The following is a 21,948-nucleotide window of genomic DNA, read 5'->3' on the forward strand; positions in this document are numbered from 1 at the left end:
TCTACTGTACAGATTTGCCTAGAATAAGTTAATTCGCACATAATTAGGATGATGTTCACACACGATGGGAAGTGCATCTTTTTAGATATTTACTTGGCACACAATTCAAAAGTCGTGGGCTATTTTGCTTTATTCAAGAGTACCTGAATTTTGCCCATTTTGATACTGAGGTTTGCACAAAAGAATGTAGCACATTTAAACAAAAGAGCAAAGCGCCCCACTCCTTATGGATGCTACCCTGTGCATATCTAGTAATGAAGATAGGTAGCACAAAATTGGCCATCTGTTGTAGCTACACTATATCATTTGTTAATTGTTTATTCCTTGCTGGTATAGTAGAAGACATCTGTTGCCCATAGTGGGTTGTTTGATCCTGTACAGTAGACTGGCAAAGTGCATAGCTACTTTCCAGGTCAGTATCGTGGAACTGATGAGACAGGGTTTCAATTTGGCTTAAAACTCAGCTAGTAGCTTAGGAAGACTCAAGACAGCCAACCTGGGTGAATTTATACCCATGGCTGGTTAGTTCTTTTCTAACATTAAAACATTAGAGCTACACTAGTGAATCGCACTAGGTTTAAAAGGTTGAACTTGCGCAGATTGTAGTTGTAGGGATGGGAGTCTCTCTTTAAGGCTGACAAACTCAATACAAATTGTCATTCTGACTGCAGTTATACTGCTCACCTTTCATCATTGTAAAGCAGAAATCAATTAACAGCGACACAAGATGTGCAGCATTACAGCCCTCTAATTGGATCCCTACTTTATATGACTGTAAACCATTCTACTGGATTGTCAGGGATTTCAAGAAAAAGGTGGAAACTTGGTGAGATTTCTACATGTCAAAACACTAACATACAAACAAAATCCACACAGTTGATGGATGGTTCCAGGCTGATGTACAGTATGTATTCTAAAACACTGAAATCCTGTACCAATTAAATACAGTATTGCTGAAATAAAATATAAATTACAACTCTGTACATAGTAATACAAAAACACTATGAGAGGAAAATATATACACAAAACTAATTAAGAACAGCAGCTCTTGAGTAAGTCCCAAGTTTTTTCATTATTAAAATTAACAGTCGGCCGTTCATCACATTTCTTTTCAAACAGACTGACTGAAGTACCCACAATTTTGCACAACTCTATGTACACTGGATGGCCTTTTGAAACAGTCTTTAGTCCATCAGATTACACCTTTCCTTTACTGCATGGGATGCAGAAAACCCTTTAGTCATTATAAATAATCTTGTGTATAAATTATTTAAACCAAATCATCCAATGAGACCTTTCATTATATACACAATATTGTTGCAAAATGTACCATTACTTTGCTTTCTTTAGCAAGTGCATGCATACTTACTCTCATAAACCATTAAAACAAATCTCCAGTCTGCTCCCTGCATTCCTGCAGTACTGTAATACTGTTTAAGCACTAAACTGCCTAACAGGCAAATCAGAGTATTAGTGTTTAGACTTGTAACATACAAAAGCTTGAGGCAATGGGCCCAACATGACAGTTGAATGTACGCCCATGTGAAGCCAAGTCAGCACAGTGGCAAGCTTTGGAAGACAAAAACTGGATAGAACAGTCAGTTTTGCTTCAATGTGCTTATTAGACACAGAAATAAGGCAGCATAATACAGAGTAACCGAAAACATGGCACGAGTTAATAAAATCAAAAGGTGCCTACAGGTTAGAACACAATTTTATGAAGGGCAAAATAAAAATTAAGAGGCTCCTGAATCTAATCAAGATCTTTGGTAATTAAGAACAAATTTAGAGATTTTCATGATTTGCATCCCAGTTTTTTTTAATAAAATATCTATTTCCTGATTAAAATACATCTCAAACGTTACTTTGTAATATAGAAGCTGGTGCTCTATTAACTGAAGTTTTGGGTACTTTCACTTAGCCAAGCCACATTTTAGTGTACCTCTATGATCTGTTACTGGCAGATAGATATACTTTATTTTTTTTTAAAAAAGGAAAACATATTAAAGGGTTTTATTCTATCCTCTATGTCACAGAATCAGTAATATAAACAAAAAAGCACTGTACAATCTATAAAATGCTCCATTAAGAGGTTTATACAGTGATGTGTAGTTGCATAAGTGCAAATGTTGCAGCTCAGTTAGTCCAGGATTTCCTGTTGTTCTGCTTCTTGGAGGATGCTGCATCTCCTGATTGGTGAAGCACTCTTCCTTCAGGTTTAGTGGATGGGGTCACCTGCGATCTCCCAAGGCTGACACTTTTCCGCTTCTCATGACTTGTGGATGCCTGAGCTTGAGATGTGGTGCTGCACCGCTTTACTGTGTTGGAGACCTGGATGAGCCGGTTTGGGCGGACAAATACACCACAACTAGGATTGCAGTGAAAATATTCTTTTCCTTCAATAGTGCCCTGATGTTTCCCTGCATGACAGTTAAAAATGCAAAAACATGGAATTTAAACAATACCCACTTATGCAAGTTCCATCACAGCCAACAAAATATGACAACGTCCAATGTATAACATAGTATGGACAACTTGGCAATACAGTAAAAAGCATGTGGGCAACATGCAAATGTGGTATATGTGTATAAGGAAAGGATGGGCTGCTTCAAATAAACACCGTGTTAAGGCTAATGCTATCATACGCAAGTGAACATACAATTTAGCTCAGTTCTTTGACGCTGCAATTATAAATCAGTAAAAGAAACAGTCAATCCAGGGTATTGGAAATTAATATACATTATAAAGTTATAATTCCCAGCTGTTGAATACCTAACTGTATTACTGAAAGGGTTGCATCTGTTCGCAAAATTGAAGTCCATAGGATTAAAGGGGCAGTGTCTGTGTGGATACAAAATTAGCTAAGGGACACAAAGCAGAGAGTAGTGGTGAATGGTTGTTTTTTCAGGCTGTCGGGAAGTGTGCAGTGGTGTCCCCTAGCAGGTGGTGTTGGAACCACTGCTCTTTTTGATATACATTAATGACCTGGACTTGTGTATAATTTCAAAGTTTGCAGATGACACAAAACTCAGAATTGTAGTTAACAGTGAGGAGAATAGTAACAGACTTCAGGAGGATATAGACAGACTGATGAAATAAGCAGACATGTGGCAGATAAAATTTAATGCAAAGATGTGTGAAGTGACTCATTTTGGTAGATGAAGAATAAGGGGAAGAATGATATGATTTTCAAGGGGGTGCAGGAACAGAGAGACCTGGGGGTGTAGGTGCACAAGTGGCAGGACAAGTTGAGGAGGCTGTTAAAAAAGCATACGGGATCCTTGGCTTTATAAATAGAGAAAGAGAATACAAAAGCAAGGAAGTCCAGCCACATCCAGTCGTGAATGGTGGTGGACAATTAAACAACTAACGGGAGGAGGAGGCTCCATGAATATCCCCATCCTCAATGATGGTGGAGCCCAGCTCGTGAGTGCAAAAGACAAAGCTGAAGCATTTGCAACCATCTTCAGCCAGAAGCGCCGAGTGGATGATCCATATCGGCCTACTCCCGAGGTCCCCACCATCACAGAAGCCAGTCTTCAGCCAATTCGATTCACTCCACATGATACCAAGAAACGGCTGAGCGTACTGGATACAGCAAAGGCTATGGGCCCCGACAACATCCTGGCTATTGTGCTGAAGACTTGTGCTCCAGAACTAGCCACGCCTCTAGCCAAGCTGTTCCAGTACAGCTACAACACTGGCATCTATCCGACAATGGGGATAACTGCCCAGGTATGTCCTGTCTACAAAAAGCAGGATAAATCCAACCCGGCCCATTACCACCCCATCAGTCTACTCTCAATCATCAGCAAAGTGATGGAAGGTGTCGTCGACAGTGTTATCAAGTGGCACTTACTCACCAAAAACCTGCTCACTGATGCCCAGTTTGGGTTCCGCCAAGACCACTCGGCTCCTGACCTCATTACAGCCTTGGTCCAAACATGGACAAATGAGCTGAACTCCAGGAGGTGAGGTGAGAGTGACTGCCCTTGACATCAAGGCAGCATTTGACTGAGTGTGGCATCAAGGAGCCCTAGTAAAACTGAAGTCAATGGGAATCGGGGGGAAAATTCTCCACTGGCATGAGTCATACCTAGCACAAAGGAAGATGGTTGAGGTGGTTGAAGGTCAATCATCACAGCCCCAGGACATCGCTGCAGGAGTTCCTCAGGGCAGTGTCCTAGGCCCAACCATCTTCAGCTGCTTCATCAATGACCTTCCCGCCAACATAAGGTCAGAAATGGGGATGTTCGCTGATGACTGCACCATTCACAACTCCTCAGATAATGAAGCAGTCCATGCCCGCATGCAACAAGACCTGGACGATGTTCAGGCTTGGGCCGATAAGTGGCAGGTAACATTCGCGCCACAGAAGTGCCAGACAATGACTATCCCCAACAAGCGAGAGTCTAACCACTTGACATTTAACGGCATTACCATCACCAAATCCGCCACCATCAACATCCTGGGGGGTCACCACTGACCAGAAATTTAACTGGACCAGCCACATAAATACTGTGGCAACAAGAGCAGGTCAGAGGCTAGGTATTCTGTGGCGAGTGTCTCGCCTCCTGACTCCCCAAAGCCTTTCCACCATCTACAAGGCACAAGTAAGGAGTGTGATGGAATACTCTCCACTTGCCTGGATGAGTGCAGCTCCAACAACACTAAAGAAGCTCAACACCATCTAGGACAAAGCAGCCCGCTTGATTGGCACCCCATCCACCACCTTAAACATTCACTCCCTCCACCACCGGCGTACCGTGGCTGCAGTGTGTACCATCTACAAGGTGCACTGCAGCAACTCGCCAAGGCTTCTTCGGTAGCACCTCCCAAACCCGCGACCTCTTCCTAGAAGGACAAGGGCAGCAGGCGCATGGGAACACCACCACCTCCAAGTTCTCCTCCAAGTCACACACCATCCTGACTTGGAAGTATATCGCTGATCCTTCATCGTCACTGGGTCAAAATCCTGGAACTCCCTACCTAACAGCACTGTGGGCGTACCTTCACCACACGGACTGCAGTGGTTCAAGGCAGCGGCTCACCACCACCTTCTCAAGTGCAATTAGGGATGGGCAATAAATGCTGGCCTTGCCAACGACGCCCACATCCCATAAACAAATTTTAAAAAATGTTATGCTAAATCTTTATAAAACATTGGTTATGCCCCAGCTGGAGTATTGAGGCCAATTCTGGGCATCACACTTTAGGGAGATGTCAAGGCCTTAGAAAGGATGCAGAGGAGATTTACCAAAATGGTACCAGGGATGAAAGACCAGTTATGTGGAGAGACTAAAGAAACTGGGGTTGTTCTCCCCGGAGCAGTGAAGGTTAAAGGAAGATTTATTAGAGGTGTTCAAAATTATGATGGGTTTTGATAGAGTAAACAAGGAAAACTGTTTCCAGTGGCAGAAGAGTCAGTAACCAGAGGACACAGATTTAAGGTAATTGGCAAAAGAACCAGAGCCGACATAAGGAAATAAAAATTACGCAGCGAATTGTTATGATCTGGAATGCACTGTCTGAAAGGGCGGTGGAAGCAGATTCAATAATAACTTTCAAAATGGAATTGGATAAATACTTGAAGGGAGAAAATTTGCAGGGCTGTGAGGAAAGATCAGTGGAATGGGATTAATTGGAAAGCTCTTTCAAAGAGCCAACACAGGAACGATGGGCTGAATATTAGGTTACTGCTGATAAAGAGAGACTTCCCGATTGGCTGTATTCCACATCATTTATGCCATGCTCTCACGTAAGCATTTGCTTTTCTTTTTTTTCCCCCAACTGCTGATTTCCGTTCTTTCCTTGCAATTTTCATGGGTGATCTCTTCTTTTTACATTGTTGTTTCCTTCCTGTCTGTGTGCTTTCTTCATGACTGTCCAAATCAACTAATAGTAATAATGAAGATGATGCCACAATACATTTGCGTCCTAATTGCTGCATCGGAGTGCTCAAGGACCACTCTCTCCAGTGAATTTCACTCGCGCATAACTGAGGCAAACATACATGGAAGGCATCAGCTTCAATGCCAGGTTTGTGCTGGGTTAGCTGATCTCAGAGCCGTTGGAGGGGTGGGGATGGAGGGAGGGGGGGGTTAGCAGGCATGCTACAATTGGCTTCAGTGTTTCAGATTAGTTGGGGGAAAATTGGCCAGGGTTCCCAATCCTGCTCAAAGTCCATGCGTGTGGATAGAATACATGGCTCCGCACATGTGATTCAGCTGTTATTTTCTGATTTCAAATCTCTACATGGCAGTGGTGAGCAGAAATGCAGTGATTCTCCACAAAGAGGGAAGTGAATATTGAGAATGCCAGTTAACCCAGACCACTCTCACACAGGTCCAACAGCATTAACAACAGTGTGGGAGGTCAAGTGTCTATACACAGAGATGAGCTACAGTATGCACATGGAGAGCTGAGGGGTGGAGAGGTTGGGGGGGGGGGGGAAAGAGCGGGGGAATAAATACTGAAGACAACCAAGTGAAAGCAAACTTGGAGAAATTTTACAACACAAAAAGAGGGCATTTGATCCATTGTACCAGTGTTAGCTCTCTGAAAGATCTATCCATTTAGTCCCATTCCCCTGCATTTTTAATTTCTTTTAAAAATATTTATCCACTTCCTTTTTATAAAGCTATTATGGATTCTGCTTCCACCGCTCTTTCTGGAAAGGTATTCCATGTCCTAACAACATTCTGTGTAAAAAAAAAAAATTCTCCAAACCCCTTCCTTTATTCCTTTGAAGATTTTAAATTTGTACCCTCTAGTTAATGACTCAGATCAGTGTAAATAATTTCCCCTATGTACCTTACCAAAATCTCTCAATTTTGATCAGATCTCCTTTTAACTGTTGAGAGAAAAGAGCCCGTTTCTCTGGTCTCTCCTCTTAACAAAAGCCTCTCATCCTTAGTTTTGTCTTAGTGAATCTCTTCTATACCCTGTCCATGGCCCCGACACCTTTCTTACAATATTGTACCTAAAAGTGAACATAATATTCTAACTACAGTCCAATGTTTTATTTAAGTTTAGTACTACCTCTTTGCTTTTGGACGCTATGCCCCTAGTTACAAAATCTAGGATCCCGTATGCTTGCTTTTAAAAAAAGAAAACACAGTTTTTACAAATTGTCCTCCCACTTTTAAGGATAAATAAATCTTACATCTCTATGCTTTTATACTCCTTTTAAAGTTTTCCCATTGAGTGTATATGTCCTCTCCTTATTCCTCTCAAAATGCATCACCAGGTTGCTAAGGGAATTGGGGGAGGAGATAGCTGAAGGGCTTGCCATAATTTTCCAATCTTCCCTAGATGCAAGAGAGGTGCCTGAGGATTGGAAAGTGACAAATGTGACACCATTGTTCAAGAAAGGGTGTAAGGACAATCCTAGTAACTAGAGTTTAACATCAGTGGTGGGTAAAGTTTTAGAAACAATAATCAAGGACAAAATTAATGGGCACTTGGAGAGGTTTAAGCTAATTAAGGAGAGCCAACACGGATTTGCAAAAGGCAGATCGTGTTTGACTAATCAAATTGAATTTTTTGATGAAGTAACGGAGAGGATTGATGAAGGGAATGCAATGGATGTTGTCTACATGGATTTTCGGAAGGCGTTTGACAAAGTACCACATAGAAGGTTGGTTAACAAAATTGAGGCTCATGGAATAGATGGGTCAGTGGCAGCTTTGATAAGGAATTGGCTTAAGGAGAGAAAACAGCGAGTTGTGGTAAATGGCTGTTTTTCAGACTGGAGGATGGTAGACAGTGGTGTTCCCAAGGGTCAGTGCTGGGGCCACTGCTTTTTTTGATTTGTGTAAATGACCTGGATATTGGAATACAGAGTAGAATTTCTAAATTTGCCGATGACACCCAACCTGGGGGTGTGGCAAACAGTGATGATGATATCAATCGACTGCAATGGGACATAGAAAGGCTAGCAGAATGGGCAGACAAGTGGCAGATGGAATTTAATACAGAGAAGTGTGAGGTGATGTATTTTGGCAGAAGGAACAGGGAGAGGCAATATACACTTAATGGCACAGTTTTAAAGAGTGTGCAGGGACAGAGGGGCCTGGGAGTTAATGTGCATAGGTCCCTGAAGGTGGCAGGACATATTGAGAAAGTGGTTAACAAAGCATATGGGATCTTGGGCTTCATAAATAGAGGTATTGAGTACAAAAGTAGAGAAGTTATGCTGAACCTTTATAAAGCACTGGTTAGGCCACAACTGGAGTATTGCATCCAGTTCTGGTCACCACACTGTAGGAAGGATGTGAAGGCCCTTGAGAGGGTGCAGAGGAGATTTACCAGAATGGCTTCAGGGATGGGGAATCTTACTACAAGGACAGGTTGGAGAGGCTGGATTTGTTTTCATTAGAGCAAAGGAGGTTGAGGGGTGATTTGATAGAGGTGTACAAGATTATGACGGGTTTGGATAGGCTAGACGGGGAAAGGCTGTTCCCACTAGTTGATGGTACAAGGACTCGGGGACACAAATTTAAGGTTTTGGGCAAGAGATACAGGGGGGATGTGAGGAAAAACCTTTTTACACAGCGAGTGGTGATGACCTGGAATTCGCTACCGACGGAAATGGTGGAAGCGGAGACACTCAATGTTTTCAAGGGGAGACTGGATAGGCACTTGAGGGAAATAAACTTGCAGGGCTACGGGGATAGATCGAGGTAATGGGACTGGCTGGATTGCTTTACAGAGAGCCAGCACGGATGCGATGGGCCGAATGTCCTCCTTTTGTGCCATTACATTATGACTTACGACCTAATTTCTCCACATGAAAACCTCATCCAACGTCTATCTGCCCAATCTACTAATCTCCTAAAGTCCACTACAGTCCTCTTCACAGTTAATTATACACTATTTTTCTGTTTACAAATTTTGATAGTGTCCCATAAACCCAAGTCCAATGAATGCCTTACTGTTTTTTGTAACAGACCGCTTAACATCATAGGAACAGGAGTAGGCCATTCAGTCCCTTGAGCTAGTTCTGCAATTCAATTAGATCATGGCTGATCTATACATTGATCATATATCACCTATATCGTGAAATTAAACACGTGCAGAAGACTATTCATTATTACTCACCAGCTGGAGTATCAAGTTCAACTCCAACCCAAATTCCAGCAGAGAAATCCACTGCACCAACATATCGAATGGTTCCATTCTTGTTGTTTCCAACAGATGCACGCTCTCCCAGCATGACCCAGCTCGGTAGAGGCTCGCCCTGCTCTGCAGTGGCACTGTCCTCAATGTCTGATAAATCTGAAAGGTTCTTTGTAACAGAGTTATCTGGGCTGGGGGTGTTATCAAAGGCTTCTTCGTGGTCAGCTTCCTCACAATACATTGGGTTCTCCAGGGTATTTGCTAACCTATTATCAAGCACTGTTGTCTGTGATTGGTCATGTGCAACGCTGCAAGAATCCTCAGGAAGCTCTGGAACATCATTTGCACATTTTACTGTAGGACTTTGCCACTTTTCATCTAGTTCTAGACTATCTACAGAAAGTCTATTAGAATCATCGGAGGAACCTGTACTGTAAACCATAGGTTCATCAGGCAGCTCAAGGTCCTTCCTTGCTTCCTCAGCACCCTGAAAATCTGTGAAATCTTGACTGCTGAAAATTTCTACATTCACAATTGAATTGAAAGAATCATCATCTCCTCCATCTTCTGATATGCTATCTTGTGGGTTTAATGTACATGTAGAGGACAATGAATCTGATGCATACATATCTGGGATCGTTCTATAAACAAGTATAGATTTAGACTCAATGAACTGTTGCAATACTGAGGTTTCTTTCACTAAGGCACTATTTTTTGGGAGCGATATGCTCTTGTGCGTGTCTTTTAAATCTCTATTTTGCTCCTGAACTCCATCTTCCTTCTCAGAAGATAATTTTAAGTCAGATATACTAATCTGCGACACAGTATCCTGTAGCTCAGAGTCTCGTGTCTCTTTACTCAGATGGTCTGTGCTCTCAGTACCAGTGAATACCACGTCAGAGAGTGTTGCATTGGAGGCACTGTGGGAGAAGTAACCACTGGTCATACTGCTGGTAGTTGGACTACGAGAAACCTCATTTTCAAGGAAGCGAGAACTGAGGAATTCTGGCTTAGAAGAAAACAAATCCCTGTTCTCAAGGCTTGCATTATAGACGTCAAAGTCTGCAAAATCTTCTGGAATGTAAGGCTGGAAACCATGAAAGCCTCGAGAACCACTGGTTTTCTTGTTGAGGTTCTCCACTTCATAATCCTCCTCTTCAGAATCCTGTAGTAAGCACATTTGAATAATGGTCGCATAACTGCACTTTATCACACATTCAGAAAATTAGTGTCGTATCTAGGTAAAGAAGCATAGTGGATCAGACAGGACACAGGGTTTTCTGGCCAATTTATTGGAGTTGCAGGATTTCTCCAATTAAAAGCTATAACCAAATTATGATCTCATTTACATTTCTGTGGATAATCCATCCAATTTATTTATTTGAAGTTTTGTTGTAGTATTTTGTCTGCTGGAAGTTCTGCTTAGCCTGGCCAAATATACAGACCTGACTGGTGAATTTTCAATTCATGAATTTGATCTCGAGTTGAAAAATATATTCACAAGTTGAAAGCTGAAACTGCAAAATATATAGTGCAATTTGTATAACTGAATGCTTTTGTTGAATGTTATTTTAATAAAGCTCAACTCCTGTAACTAATCTTAGGTTACAGAACAATATTAAATTTTGAATGCTTTCTAGTTCAGTAGTGCCAATCACACAATGCCTTGCAGCTTCCTGCATCAATATACAGGAAGTATTTAGTACTGTGCATTCCAAGGTTTTTCAAAAATTGTCCACCTTCGTTGTGTGAGTGCTGTAACCAATTTCAGACTTGTTTCTGAAATATGCTTCTCCACCTTAACAAAATGTGAAAGATAAATAATTCATCAAGGTTTAATATCACGAGATGGTTACCACTCCTTTTCACAGATAAATATGCCAGAGGGGTACCACAGCACAAAATAGTCTCACCACCTCATTACTTGACAGACCACTGAGCATTTTGAAACAGTGGTCAATAAGCATCTTAAGAATGCTTAGTTATACTGCCAAAGCTTTTTTAAAATAAATCTACAGTAGCTTTTGTACAGCTGATTGAGTACATTTAGACTTCACATCTTTCCCTTTGCAGGACTATTCTCATTGCCATCTTTAACCACAAAGCCTCTTCACTTTCAAGGAATCACCAATTTTTCTTAAAAAGTACTGACCCATTGAACTTAAAAACAAATAATTCTATATCTCTAATATTCTAATCTTCCAAAGTTCTCTCGATTCAGGAACCGTTCCTTTAGATTGGAAAATTGCGCATATCACTCCGTTATTTAAGAATGGTGAGAGAGGGAAACCCGGGAATTATAGACCAGTTAGCCAAAATTGCTAGAGTCTATAATTAAGGATAGGGTGACTGAACACCTTGAAAATTTTCAGCTGATCAGAGAGAGCCAGCATGGATTTGTAAAGGGTAGGTCATACCTGACAAACTTGATTTTTTTAAAATTCAAAGGTGACTAAAGTAGTGGACAGGGGAATGTCTATGGATGTTATTTATATGGACTTCCAGAAGAGACTATTAACTAAGGTTGAAACCCATGGAATTGAAGGCAAATTACTGACCTGGTTAGGAAATTGGCTGAGTGGCAAGAGACAGAGAGGAGGGATAATGGGCAGGTACTCTAATTGGCATAATGTGCTAGTGGTGTCCCGCAGGGATCTGTGTTGGGGCCTCAACTATTCACAGTATTTATTAACGACTTGGATAATGGGCTAGAAAGCCACGTATCCACATTTGCCAATGACACAAAGATAGGTGGCATTGTAGGCAGTGTAGATGAAAGCATAATATTACAAAGAGATATTGATAGATTAAGTGAATGGGCAAAATTGTGGCAAATGGATATCAATGTAGGCAAATGTGAGGTCATCCACTTTGGACCTAAAAAGGATAGAACAGGGTACTTTCTAAATGGTGAATAGCTAAAAACTGTGGAGGTCCAAAGAGACTTGGGGGTTCAGGTACATAGATCATTAAAATGTCATGAACAAGTACAGAAAATAATCAAAAAGGCTCATTGAATGCTGGACTTTATATTTAGAGGACTAGAATACAAGGGGGTAGAAAGTATGCTACAACTATAGTAAGCCCTGGTTAGACCACACTGGGAGTATTGTGAGCAGTTCTGGGCACCACACTTTAGGAAAGCCTTGGAGGGAGCGCAGTGTAGGTTTACCAGAATGATACTCCAGGGGTTAAATTATGAGGAGAGATTGCACAAACTGGGCTTGTATTCCCTCGAATTTAAAAGGTTAAGGGGTGATCTGATCGAAGTTTTCAAGATATTAAGGGGAACAGATAGGGTAGATAGAGAGAAACTATTTCCGCTGGTTGGGGAGTCTAGAACTAGGGGGCATAGTCTAAAAATTAAAGCCAGACCTTTTCAGGAGTGAAATTAGGAAACACTTCTACACACAAAGGGTGGTAGAAGTTTGGAACTCTCTTCTGCAAACGCCAATTGATGCTAGATCTATTGTTAATTTTAAAATCGGAGATTGATAGATTTTTGTTAACCAAAGGTATTAAGGGATATGGGGCAAAGGCGGGTATATAGAGTTAGGTTGCAGATCAGCCATGATTTCATTGAATGGCGGAACAGGCTCGAGGGGATAAATGGCCTACTCCTGTTCCTATTAAAGGCCAGACAATGGCTTTAACACACAAGCACTGGGATGAATCAAAACAGAACTTTTCTCTGCCTTTTTTTTTGAAGATAGTCCATCAAAGGACTTTTCATTGCACTTAAAATACCATTTTCCCCAAAATCAATACAAGAATACCTGCAGCTGTGAATGTCAAGATGGTAACGGTTGGTACAGGAATTTTTGTTCAGTGACAATTTTCACAATGTCAACAGGGGGGAGAAAGGAAAGAAAGGAGCTTTATTTATATAGCACCTGATCATATTCTCAGGACATCCCAAAGCACTTCAAAAAACATTCTTTGGATACGAAGTGCAGTTACTGTTGTGCAGGGAATTTGGACACAGCAAAGTCCCACAAAGAGGAAAGACAAGACAAGTGATTTGTTGAACTGTTTTTGGTGGTGTCTGTTGAAGGAAGAATGTTGGTCAGGAATCAGGAGAACTCCCTGCTCTTCTTTCGGTGATACCAGGATCTTTTACATCTACCTGAACAAGCAGGTGGGGCCTTACTTGGGCATCTCATCTGAAAGACAGGCTTAGTTAAGATTGAGGGTTCCTCTCCACTCCCTCCAAGTCCCTCTCCTACACCTGTTCTCTTCAGCCTTCAAATCTTCACAAGGACATTGTACACTGAAAATTTGAAGGTTTGAGGTGCAAAGTCTTCATAATTCTGCCAATGTCACCCCATGATTGGCAGATGGACGTGAAGCTTATATGTGAGTGAGAAGGGTGGAAGAAGTAGTGTTCAGCCACTGTGTAGCAGTGCTTTAGCAGTCTAAGTAAGAAACTCATAAGATGCAGTAAGACAAGTTTGGAAGCTGCCCAAGTATACTATTATGAACAGGTAATCCTAAAATGATAACCAAACTCTCTATCATGAAGACTGGCAGGTCAACCTCATTAAATTTATCTCCAGATCATTTCCCCCCCCAAACAGATCATCTTGTTTAATGAGTGCCATACCATATCCATTTTAAACCTTGATGAATCACTCCAACCACAATTTCAGATAATAAAGATGTATAGATGATGTATAAATTAATTTCAACGGTGAGGCTTTATTTTAATGAAATCAGCTTGTAAATGGTAATCATACCCTAAATGTTGCTAGAGTTATACAGGTTTAGGGCTGAGAAAGCTGAGAAAAAGCCTATAAAAATAATTAACTTTCATGTTGTCAATAGCCCTCCACATTTAATTATTTATTCTTTGCATGATGACAATTTGTCCATGTACTATCCCAAAATAAGAGCAGGCACAAAAACGTGTGTTAATGTGGTATTGCAGTAGGAATGTGTTGATGTGATCCAAATATTCTACTGTGGAAGAAAACATATATACAATCTCATGGTAGTTAAATGTCCATCCCTACAAGGTCCTCAGCATGGGTCAAATTACTGTACTTTCATTGGAGTATTTTCACCTGCACTAAGAACCATGGGGGAAGATTTCCACTATTAGCTACTTGTAGTGAAATTGTAAATGGATGCATCAAGAATGTTTGTATGATTTTGCTGCAATACTGAACAGTGAAAATATTCCACCCATGTGGCTTGGCATTAAAAATAACCAGTGAAAACTACCATTTTGATTTGCACAATGTAGCTGTAAAACATGGGTCTATTCGTTAACCAAATCTCAGATTCTGTGATGCACAATCTGCACGTCCTGAATGATCATCCATAATGCCTACAATGGGGTTATCGAAAGACTCGAGGCTTTATCCCCCACCCAGGAAACAGTCTGACTTTGTCTCAGCTGCAATGCTATAAATCAATGAGTCATGCTGGGAGATCTTTAGTCATTTGGTTATCATTTTTTTTTAATTTAAGGGCAATCTTCGATTAGGCATTTGTAGATTTACGAGTATTTTTTTAAATCCAAAAAAGATTTCCATTATTCAGAAGACAATTCTGTGAAAAGAAAAACTGCTGAGTTACAGAGGAAGAATATTAGCACAGTGTACCTCCAGGGAAAAAACACAATAGTGGGGAGGCAACTGATCAATTTTCACTGGTGCCAATAACCAGTACCTATAAACAGATGAAATAAGGTCACATTTCTAAAATTTAAGTCAAAATACACAATTTCATTAGTTGATAATTGAACAGAAGTGGTTTCTTGGGACATACACAGCAGAATGACATGGTAAGACTTCTGGATGATCATTGTCTATATGAGGATTCAGAACATTTCCAATATATTTGTTTGGGACACATGCGACTGCAACAGAGTGAAACTTCATATCAAAATAGTGACCCTCATGATTCAAACAACCATTCCTTGGTGCTTGCTGACATAAATGGCAATAAGACGCACCATTACAGTTACTTTTCATTATTCAATCATGTGCAGAAATGGGAGTCTTGATAGACTCAATACAAAATATGTAGAAAATAATAGAGCAGCAATCAACAAAGCCAACAGAATGTTGACCTACATCGCCAAACAGGAGACTACAAGTCAGAGGAGGTAGTGATCAAACTTTATAGTGTTCTGATTGGACTGCATCTGGAAGACTGCAACCAGTTCAGCATAGAACAATGTCCAAGAGGTGATCTTAGAGAGGTATATATGATTGTTAAGGGAATGGAAAAAGTAGGCCTAGAGTAATACTTTAAATTAAATTGTGAGCATAGGACAAGGGACACAGGTTCAAACTAGTAAAAGACAAATTTAGGACTGGTATCAGGAAATTCTTCTTCACACAGCATGATCAATGTGTGCAACAGACCTCTAGATAGAATATTGGAGGTGACAGCCCTATAATTATTAGAGAAACAATTGGATGATATAGTGGAAGGACTTTACAATCTTTCCGGATGAATCATTAAGATGGGCAAAATGGTCTTTCACATCCATAATTATCTTGTGATGACTATAGGTTTATACAAGACACAACATAGCACAATTTAGTCTGTAGCACAACGAAACAGGCAAATTGAGTCAACCATTGACACAAGTATATCCAAGTAAGTTGGAGAAAGAGGAACGTGTTACTAAGTTGCTTTGTGCTTTGAACACAAATTAAATCCAAGCCTATTAGATCAATTTGTTCCTGAAAGTTAAAAAAAATCATTAAAAGGGACAAGGGAACTAAATCAGAAAGTACCATGGTAAAAAAAACAATGGCCTGGAATTTGTAGTCAGCGGTGAAGCGAAGGCATTGGCCGCTGGCCCAGAAGTAAGCTTCACACAAAGATTTCGCGATCTCTGGGTCAAGAATTTCGGGTTTTCCGACGTGTAATTCAAATCAATGGAAGTTCATGGGGATTCCCAGCAAAGAGCTGCTGTGACTTCAACAAGCTATCTAAGCAGCCAATCAAAACGCAAAATTCTCACAGAGAGCAAACAAGGAAGTGAGTAAGCTCCTAAAATTCTAACTTTTTAAAAATGTTAGAGCAAAACAAAGATTGGGGCTCTCACATGAGGAAAAGGCAAAGCTGAATAAAAAAAATTAACTTTTTAAAAAAAAGTTTCTTAAAAATGTAAATTTGAAATTAAAGTTGATAAATTTGACACTGCACAAAATTAAAATGAGGTTTTCAGAGCCATAGTCTCTGTTTAGCAGTCAATACGCTGTTAAAACCCCAGTTACACCTAATCCAAAAGGGTCTAATTTTTAATGGGGTATTTAACAGCGTAATTACTGCGGAAGAGCCAAAGTTTTTGTCAGTTTCGATGAATTGAGAGCTTTCACTGAATGCCAGCTCTGTGGGGGGGGGGGGGGTGGTGGCGGTGGGGGTGCAGAGCTTCAGGATTTCCACATTAGACTGCGCATGTGCTAAATCCTGAAGTTACGGTCAGTTTCAAAAGCGAAATGATGGCGAACGCTGCCAGTTTGCCATCATCAGGACCACAAATTCTGGGCCAATATATTTTTATACTTAGAATAGATCAAAAGAACCTGAAACGAGAAAGTGAGCAAAACTAATATACCCTCTCACCACAAAGGTATGCAACTAACTATGAGCTGCAAGAGGTGTTGTACAGCAAGAACCCAGTGTCTGGTGAGGCTTATGAAGAGAAGTTAAAATGGATCATTAGGTTATGAAATTATTATCCATGAGTGCACTACATATTCTAACATGACCTTCTCCTCTGCTCTTAAGAGGAAGTTTTTCCTTTAAAGTTTCTGAATGGTGACTTTTCAAGTTATTGCATTTCTCTATTAAAATATAAACAATGATAATAGTTCATGTTCCCGCATTTATATCAAGGCATCTAATTTAAAGAACAAAGTTACTCAAACAAAGGTATTTAGCCTCAAAATATGTTCAGACACAAGATCAGACCAGACACGAGATCAGACCAGACACGAGATCAGACCAGACACGAGATCAGACCAGACATGAGATAGAAGCCACAGAGAACTATACCATGACTTACAAATAGTACAATGCAGGATACGCTTGTGTTTCAAATAGCCCATACTTCAACAGTTCTGAATTACACTTACATAATTTTCCAAGTAGGTATTAGAAGAAAGCAGAAAATTGCAATCCAAAACTTGCCTGCAGATCAGATAGAAACTTATGGCTGCCATTCATAAATGTTTCAGCCATAATTCTAGTGAAAGGACCTTAATCCCACCACCAAGTATTATGACATAAATAAAAGGAAAACTTACAAATGTGTCCTCATTTTCGTTACTGTTTTCTACTGACATGCTGATGGCACTGCTTCCTGTGGGCACAACACTGCTACTGCTATGTACCAGCATGCTTTTATCCTGAGGGGGAGACATGCTCTGCAATGGTCGAGACACACAATGGCACAATGTCACACCACTAATGATGACACATTAATTAGACTACAAACATGCAGTTAGTTGATCAAGAAACATGACTATGGTTTTACACATCAATACTGTACACAAGCAATGGTGGACTGCACTTCAAACATTCAATTCATGCACAAAAAAATAAATCATGCATCTTCACTATATGTGAATAGGTCTGTTAGATTATTTAAGTAATAGCCTATAATAAATAAAATGAACTGTACTGCAATTTGTCATCTATTATGAGCCATCAGGAACAAGTCTGGTTCAGGTACTTTGTATACAACATACAGTGAGTAGAGTCGAGTGGAGCATAAACACCGGGTGCATGGACTGGTTGGGCCAAAGGGCCTGCTTTTGTGCTGTATATCCTATGTAAATTCTCCATGCAATTCAAGGCTTTAATTCTTTTCCCCTTTAACACATAAAAGCTTTTGGAGCATTTCATTCAGGATATTATTGCTGCAAACACTGCTCCTGGTTAAAAATGAATCAGTGTTCAAATCTGGCTTGCTTAGCTCTTGAGCAGATTATTTAATTCAGTTATCTGTATCCTTCTCACATAATGGGAGTTTTGCGTGGAACCCAAATGGTATATTCTATTCAGAAGTTACAACATTAATCATTTATTGTTACAATGAATAGTGCAAGGTGCAAGGTGCAGTTGTTACAAAGTATAAAATTAATTTTGAGTGTTAATATATTCTTGCAATATCTCAACTAGCATTAAAATTTGGGCTTTCCTAGAGCATTCTTTATCTTAAGCTGGTTTCCTATGTGATGGGATAATTCCCTTCATCACTCAATCATGATTCCTGCTGTAGTGACAAATAAGCTACATTGGCAAAGTCTGTGGAGATGTCGAGATGATCCCTCCTAATTGGCAAGGATACTGTGGATACAAGGAACTAAGTTGAGGAATACAGATAAATGGCAAAATAACAGAAGTAACTTATTTGCCTTTAACTGCAGCACTCATTACTCCCAACCGAGGAAAGTGATTTGTTGTGGCAGAACATCCCAGAAATATTGCCACTTACCATGTGTAATGGAATTTGCTAGGCAGGTACGACAATTTTGCTTATAGATTCTAGAGGCAGGTAGCAGGTACTGAGTTGTGTTTTGAACCCATCACGATTAAAGAAATGCACAGTGCCATCATGCATCAGGCAAACTGAACTGGCATTAGGAATCTGAGAGGTGTACAACACTAGGCAAGAAGGAGTGACGAACTGGCAGACCAAGATCCAGCCTGAGAGGTAGTATAATTTCCCTGTGATTTTTGAGATTTTTACCTGTAACAACTCACTTGTCCTAACCATGCCCATGAGAGGATAGAGGGAAATCACAATAACGTAAACTCTGACCCTTTCTTTTGCTGGCAAAGAAGAACATGGAGTTTAGTAGAGCTGTTTTACACTCTACTTTGGATCCTGAACAGACAGCTCTTCCCACCGTTCCCCCCCCTTGCTTCTAGTAAGGTAATATTTTTTTGGGAAAACTACCAATAAGTGGAGGATAACAAATGGGAGAAAGCTGCTTATTGAATTGTTACGAGTTAGTTATCAAGTGACAAATTTCCCACCTCCTGCCCTCTGAAGCAGTGATATTTGTTAAAATAAAACATTTAAGAAAGAAGAGTAGGAGAACATCACATGGCACAGTACAAAAATCTCTTAAAAAGACATACATTCTTGGCAAATTCCATTAGCTGGCTTACTTATCCATGGAAATAAATTAATATTTCTCAAACTAAAATAAAGTTGCTCATTACAGCAAAGTTATTATAGAATGACCAGCACTGGCCATCTTTTTTCAAGGGCTCATCTATCAAGGCTTAAGCTCCTCTTCCAACTATACTGTTTATTATAATGAGTTTTTAAAAAGTCTAATAATTGGGTTCCACTATATTAAAAGGAAGCTTAATAAGAACATAAGAACATAAGAAATAGGAGCAGGAGTAGGCCAATCGGCCCCTCAAGCCTGCTCCGCCATTTAATAAGATCATGGCTGATCTGATCCTAACCGCCAATCTACTATCACAGAACCATCTCCTGAATCTAACAGAATTAGACACACGAAATAGGAGCAGGATCAGGCTACACGGCCCCTGGGCCCGCTCTGCTACCCACAGGGCCATGTCCGATCCAAACCTAGACTCATGTCCAAATTCCTGCCCGCTCCCCGTAACCCTTAATTCCCTTTACTTCTAGGAAACTGTCTATTTCTGTTTTAAATTTATGTAATGATGTAGCTTCTACAGCTTTTTGGGGCAGCATATTCCATGGACCTACCACCCTCTGAGTGAAGTAGTTCCTCCTCATCTCAGTTTTGAAAGAGCAGCCCCTTATTCTAAGACTATGCCCCCTAGTTCTAGTTTCACCCATCATCGGGAACATCCTCCCCGCATCCACCCGATCCAACCCCTTCACAATCTTATATGTTTCAATAAGATCGCCTCTCATTCTTCTGAACTCCAATGAGTAGAGTCCCAATCTACTCAACCTCTCCTCATATGTCCATCCCCTCATCCCCGGGATTAACCGAGTGAACCTTCTTTGTACTGACTCGAGAGCAAGTATGTCTTTTCTTAAGTATGGACACCAAAACTGTATGCAGTATTCCAGGTGCGGTCTCACCACTACCTTGTACAACTGAAGCAATACCTCCCTATTTTTATATTCTATCCCCCTAGCAATGAAAGCCAACATTCCATTGGCCTTCTTAATCACTTGCTGCACCTGCATGCTAACCTTTTGAGTTTCGTGCACCAGGACCCCCTGATCCCTTTGTACTTCAGTACTTTCCAGTTTCTTGCCATTAAGATAATAGCTTGCTCTACGATTTTTCCTGCCAAAGTGCATAACCTCACAATTTCCAGTATTGTATTCCATCTGCCAAATCTCTGCCCACTTACTTAGCCTGTCTATGTCCCCGTGCAGGTTTTTTATGTCCTCCTCACTCACTACTTTCCCTCCCATCTTAGTATCATCTGCAAACTTTGATATGTTACACTCGGTCCCCTCCTCCAAATCGTTAATATAGATTGTAAAGAGTTGGGGACCCAGCACCGACCCCTGCGGAACACCACTAGTTATTGATTGCCATTCTGAGAATGAACCATTTATCCCAACTCTCTGCCTTCTGTTAGATAGCCAATCCTCTACCCATGCCAGAATATTACCCCCAATCCCGTGATTTTTTATCTTAAGCAATAATCTTTTGTGTGGCACCTTGTCAAATGCCTTTTGGAAGTCTAAATACACTACGTCCACTGGTTCCCCTTTATCCACCCTATATGTTACTTCCTCAAAGAACTCCAGCAAATTTGTCAAACATGACTTCCCCTTCATAAAACCATGCTGACGTTGTCCTATTAAATGATGATTATCCAAATGTCCTGTTACTGTCTCCTTAATAATGGGCTCCAAAATTTTACCTGCCACAGATGTTAGGCTAACCGGTCTATAGTTTCCAGCCTTCTGTCTACTGCCCTTTTTAAATAAGGGTGTTACATTAGCAGTTTTCCAGTCTGCCGGGACCTTTGCTGAGTCCAGGGAGTTTTGGAAAATTATTACCAATGCATCCACAATCCCTACCGCCACTTCCCTCAAGACCCTAGGATGTAAGCCATCAGGTCCAGGTGATTTATCCGCCTTGAGTCCCATTATTTTACCGAGTACCACTTCCTTAGTGATTTTGATCGTGTTTAGCTCCTCCCTCCCTATAGCCCCCTGTTTGTCCAGTGTTGGGATATTCTTAGTGTCTTCTACTGTAAAGACTGATACAAAATATTCACAGTGTTTTTGCCATCTCCATATTTCCCACCATTAATTTCCCGGTCTCATCCTCTAAGGGACCAACATTTACTTTAGCCACCCTTTTCCTTTTTATATAACTATAAAAACTCTTACTATCTGTTTTTATATTTTTTGCTAATTTACTTTCATAATCTATCTTCCCTTTCTTAATCAATCTTTTTGTTATTTTTTGCTGTCTTTTAAAGTTTTCCCAATCCTCTATCCTCCCACTAAATTTGGCTACCTTATATGCCCTTGTTTTTAGTCGAATACTATCCTTAATTTCTTTACTTAGCCACGGATGGCTGTCTTTTCTTTTACACCCTTTTCTTCTCAGTGGAATATATATTTTTTGGAAGTTGTAAAATAACTCCTTAAATGTACACCACTGATCATGTATCGTCTTACCCTTTAATCTATTTTCCCAATCCACTCTACTCAATTCCGCTCTCATACCTTCATAGTCTCCTTTATTCAAGCTTAGCATGCTTGTTTGAGATCCAACCTTCTCACCCTCTAATTGAATATGGAATTCAACCATGTTATGGTCACTCATTCCAAGGGGATCCTTTACTAGGACATTTTTAATTAATCCTGTCTCGTTA

At 40.4% G+C, this 21,948-nt stretch overlaps 1 protein-coding gene across 4 annotated transcripts in view; it reads right to left on the bottom strand.

The window, feature by feature from the left end:
* Positions 1-882: 882 nt before the first annotated feature.
* The window catches only part of kif13a (kinesin family member 13A), a 346,616-nt gene continuing 325,550 nt past the window's right edge, over positions 883-21,948 (bottom strand). For 3 of the 4 annotated variants that reach the window (XM_085988906.1, XM_085988905.1, XM_085988904.1), the window contains 3 exons: positions 17,391-17,510; positions 9,103-10,285; positions 883-2,420 (listed from right to left, as the gene is read on the bottom strand). In XM_085988906.1, coding sequence (XP_085845032.1) covers positions 2,137-2,420; positions 9,103-10,285; positions 17,391-17,510 — 1,587 coding nt within the window. In that variant the 3' untranslated portion in view covers positions 883-2,136. The remainder of the gene's footprint in view (positions 2,421-9,102; positions 10,286-17,390; positions 17,511-21,948) is intronic. The other variant, XM_085988907.1, reaches the window with a different exon arrangement.

Source organism: Somniosus microcephalus, chromosome 5 (assembly GCF_052327205.1).
Source record: "Somniosus microcephalus isolate GS21.2 chromosome 5, FLI_Smic_1.0, whole genome shotgun sequence".
Taxonomy (NCBI): Eukaryota; Metazoa; Chordata; class Chondrichthyes; order Squaliformes; family Somniosidae; genus Somniosus; species Somniosus microcephalus.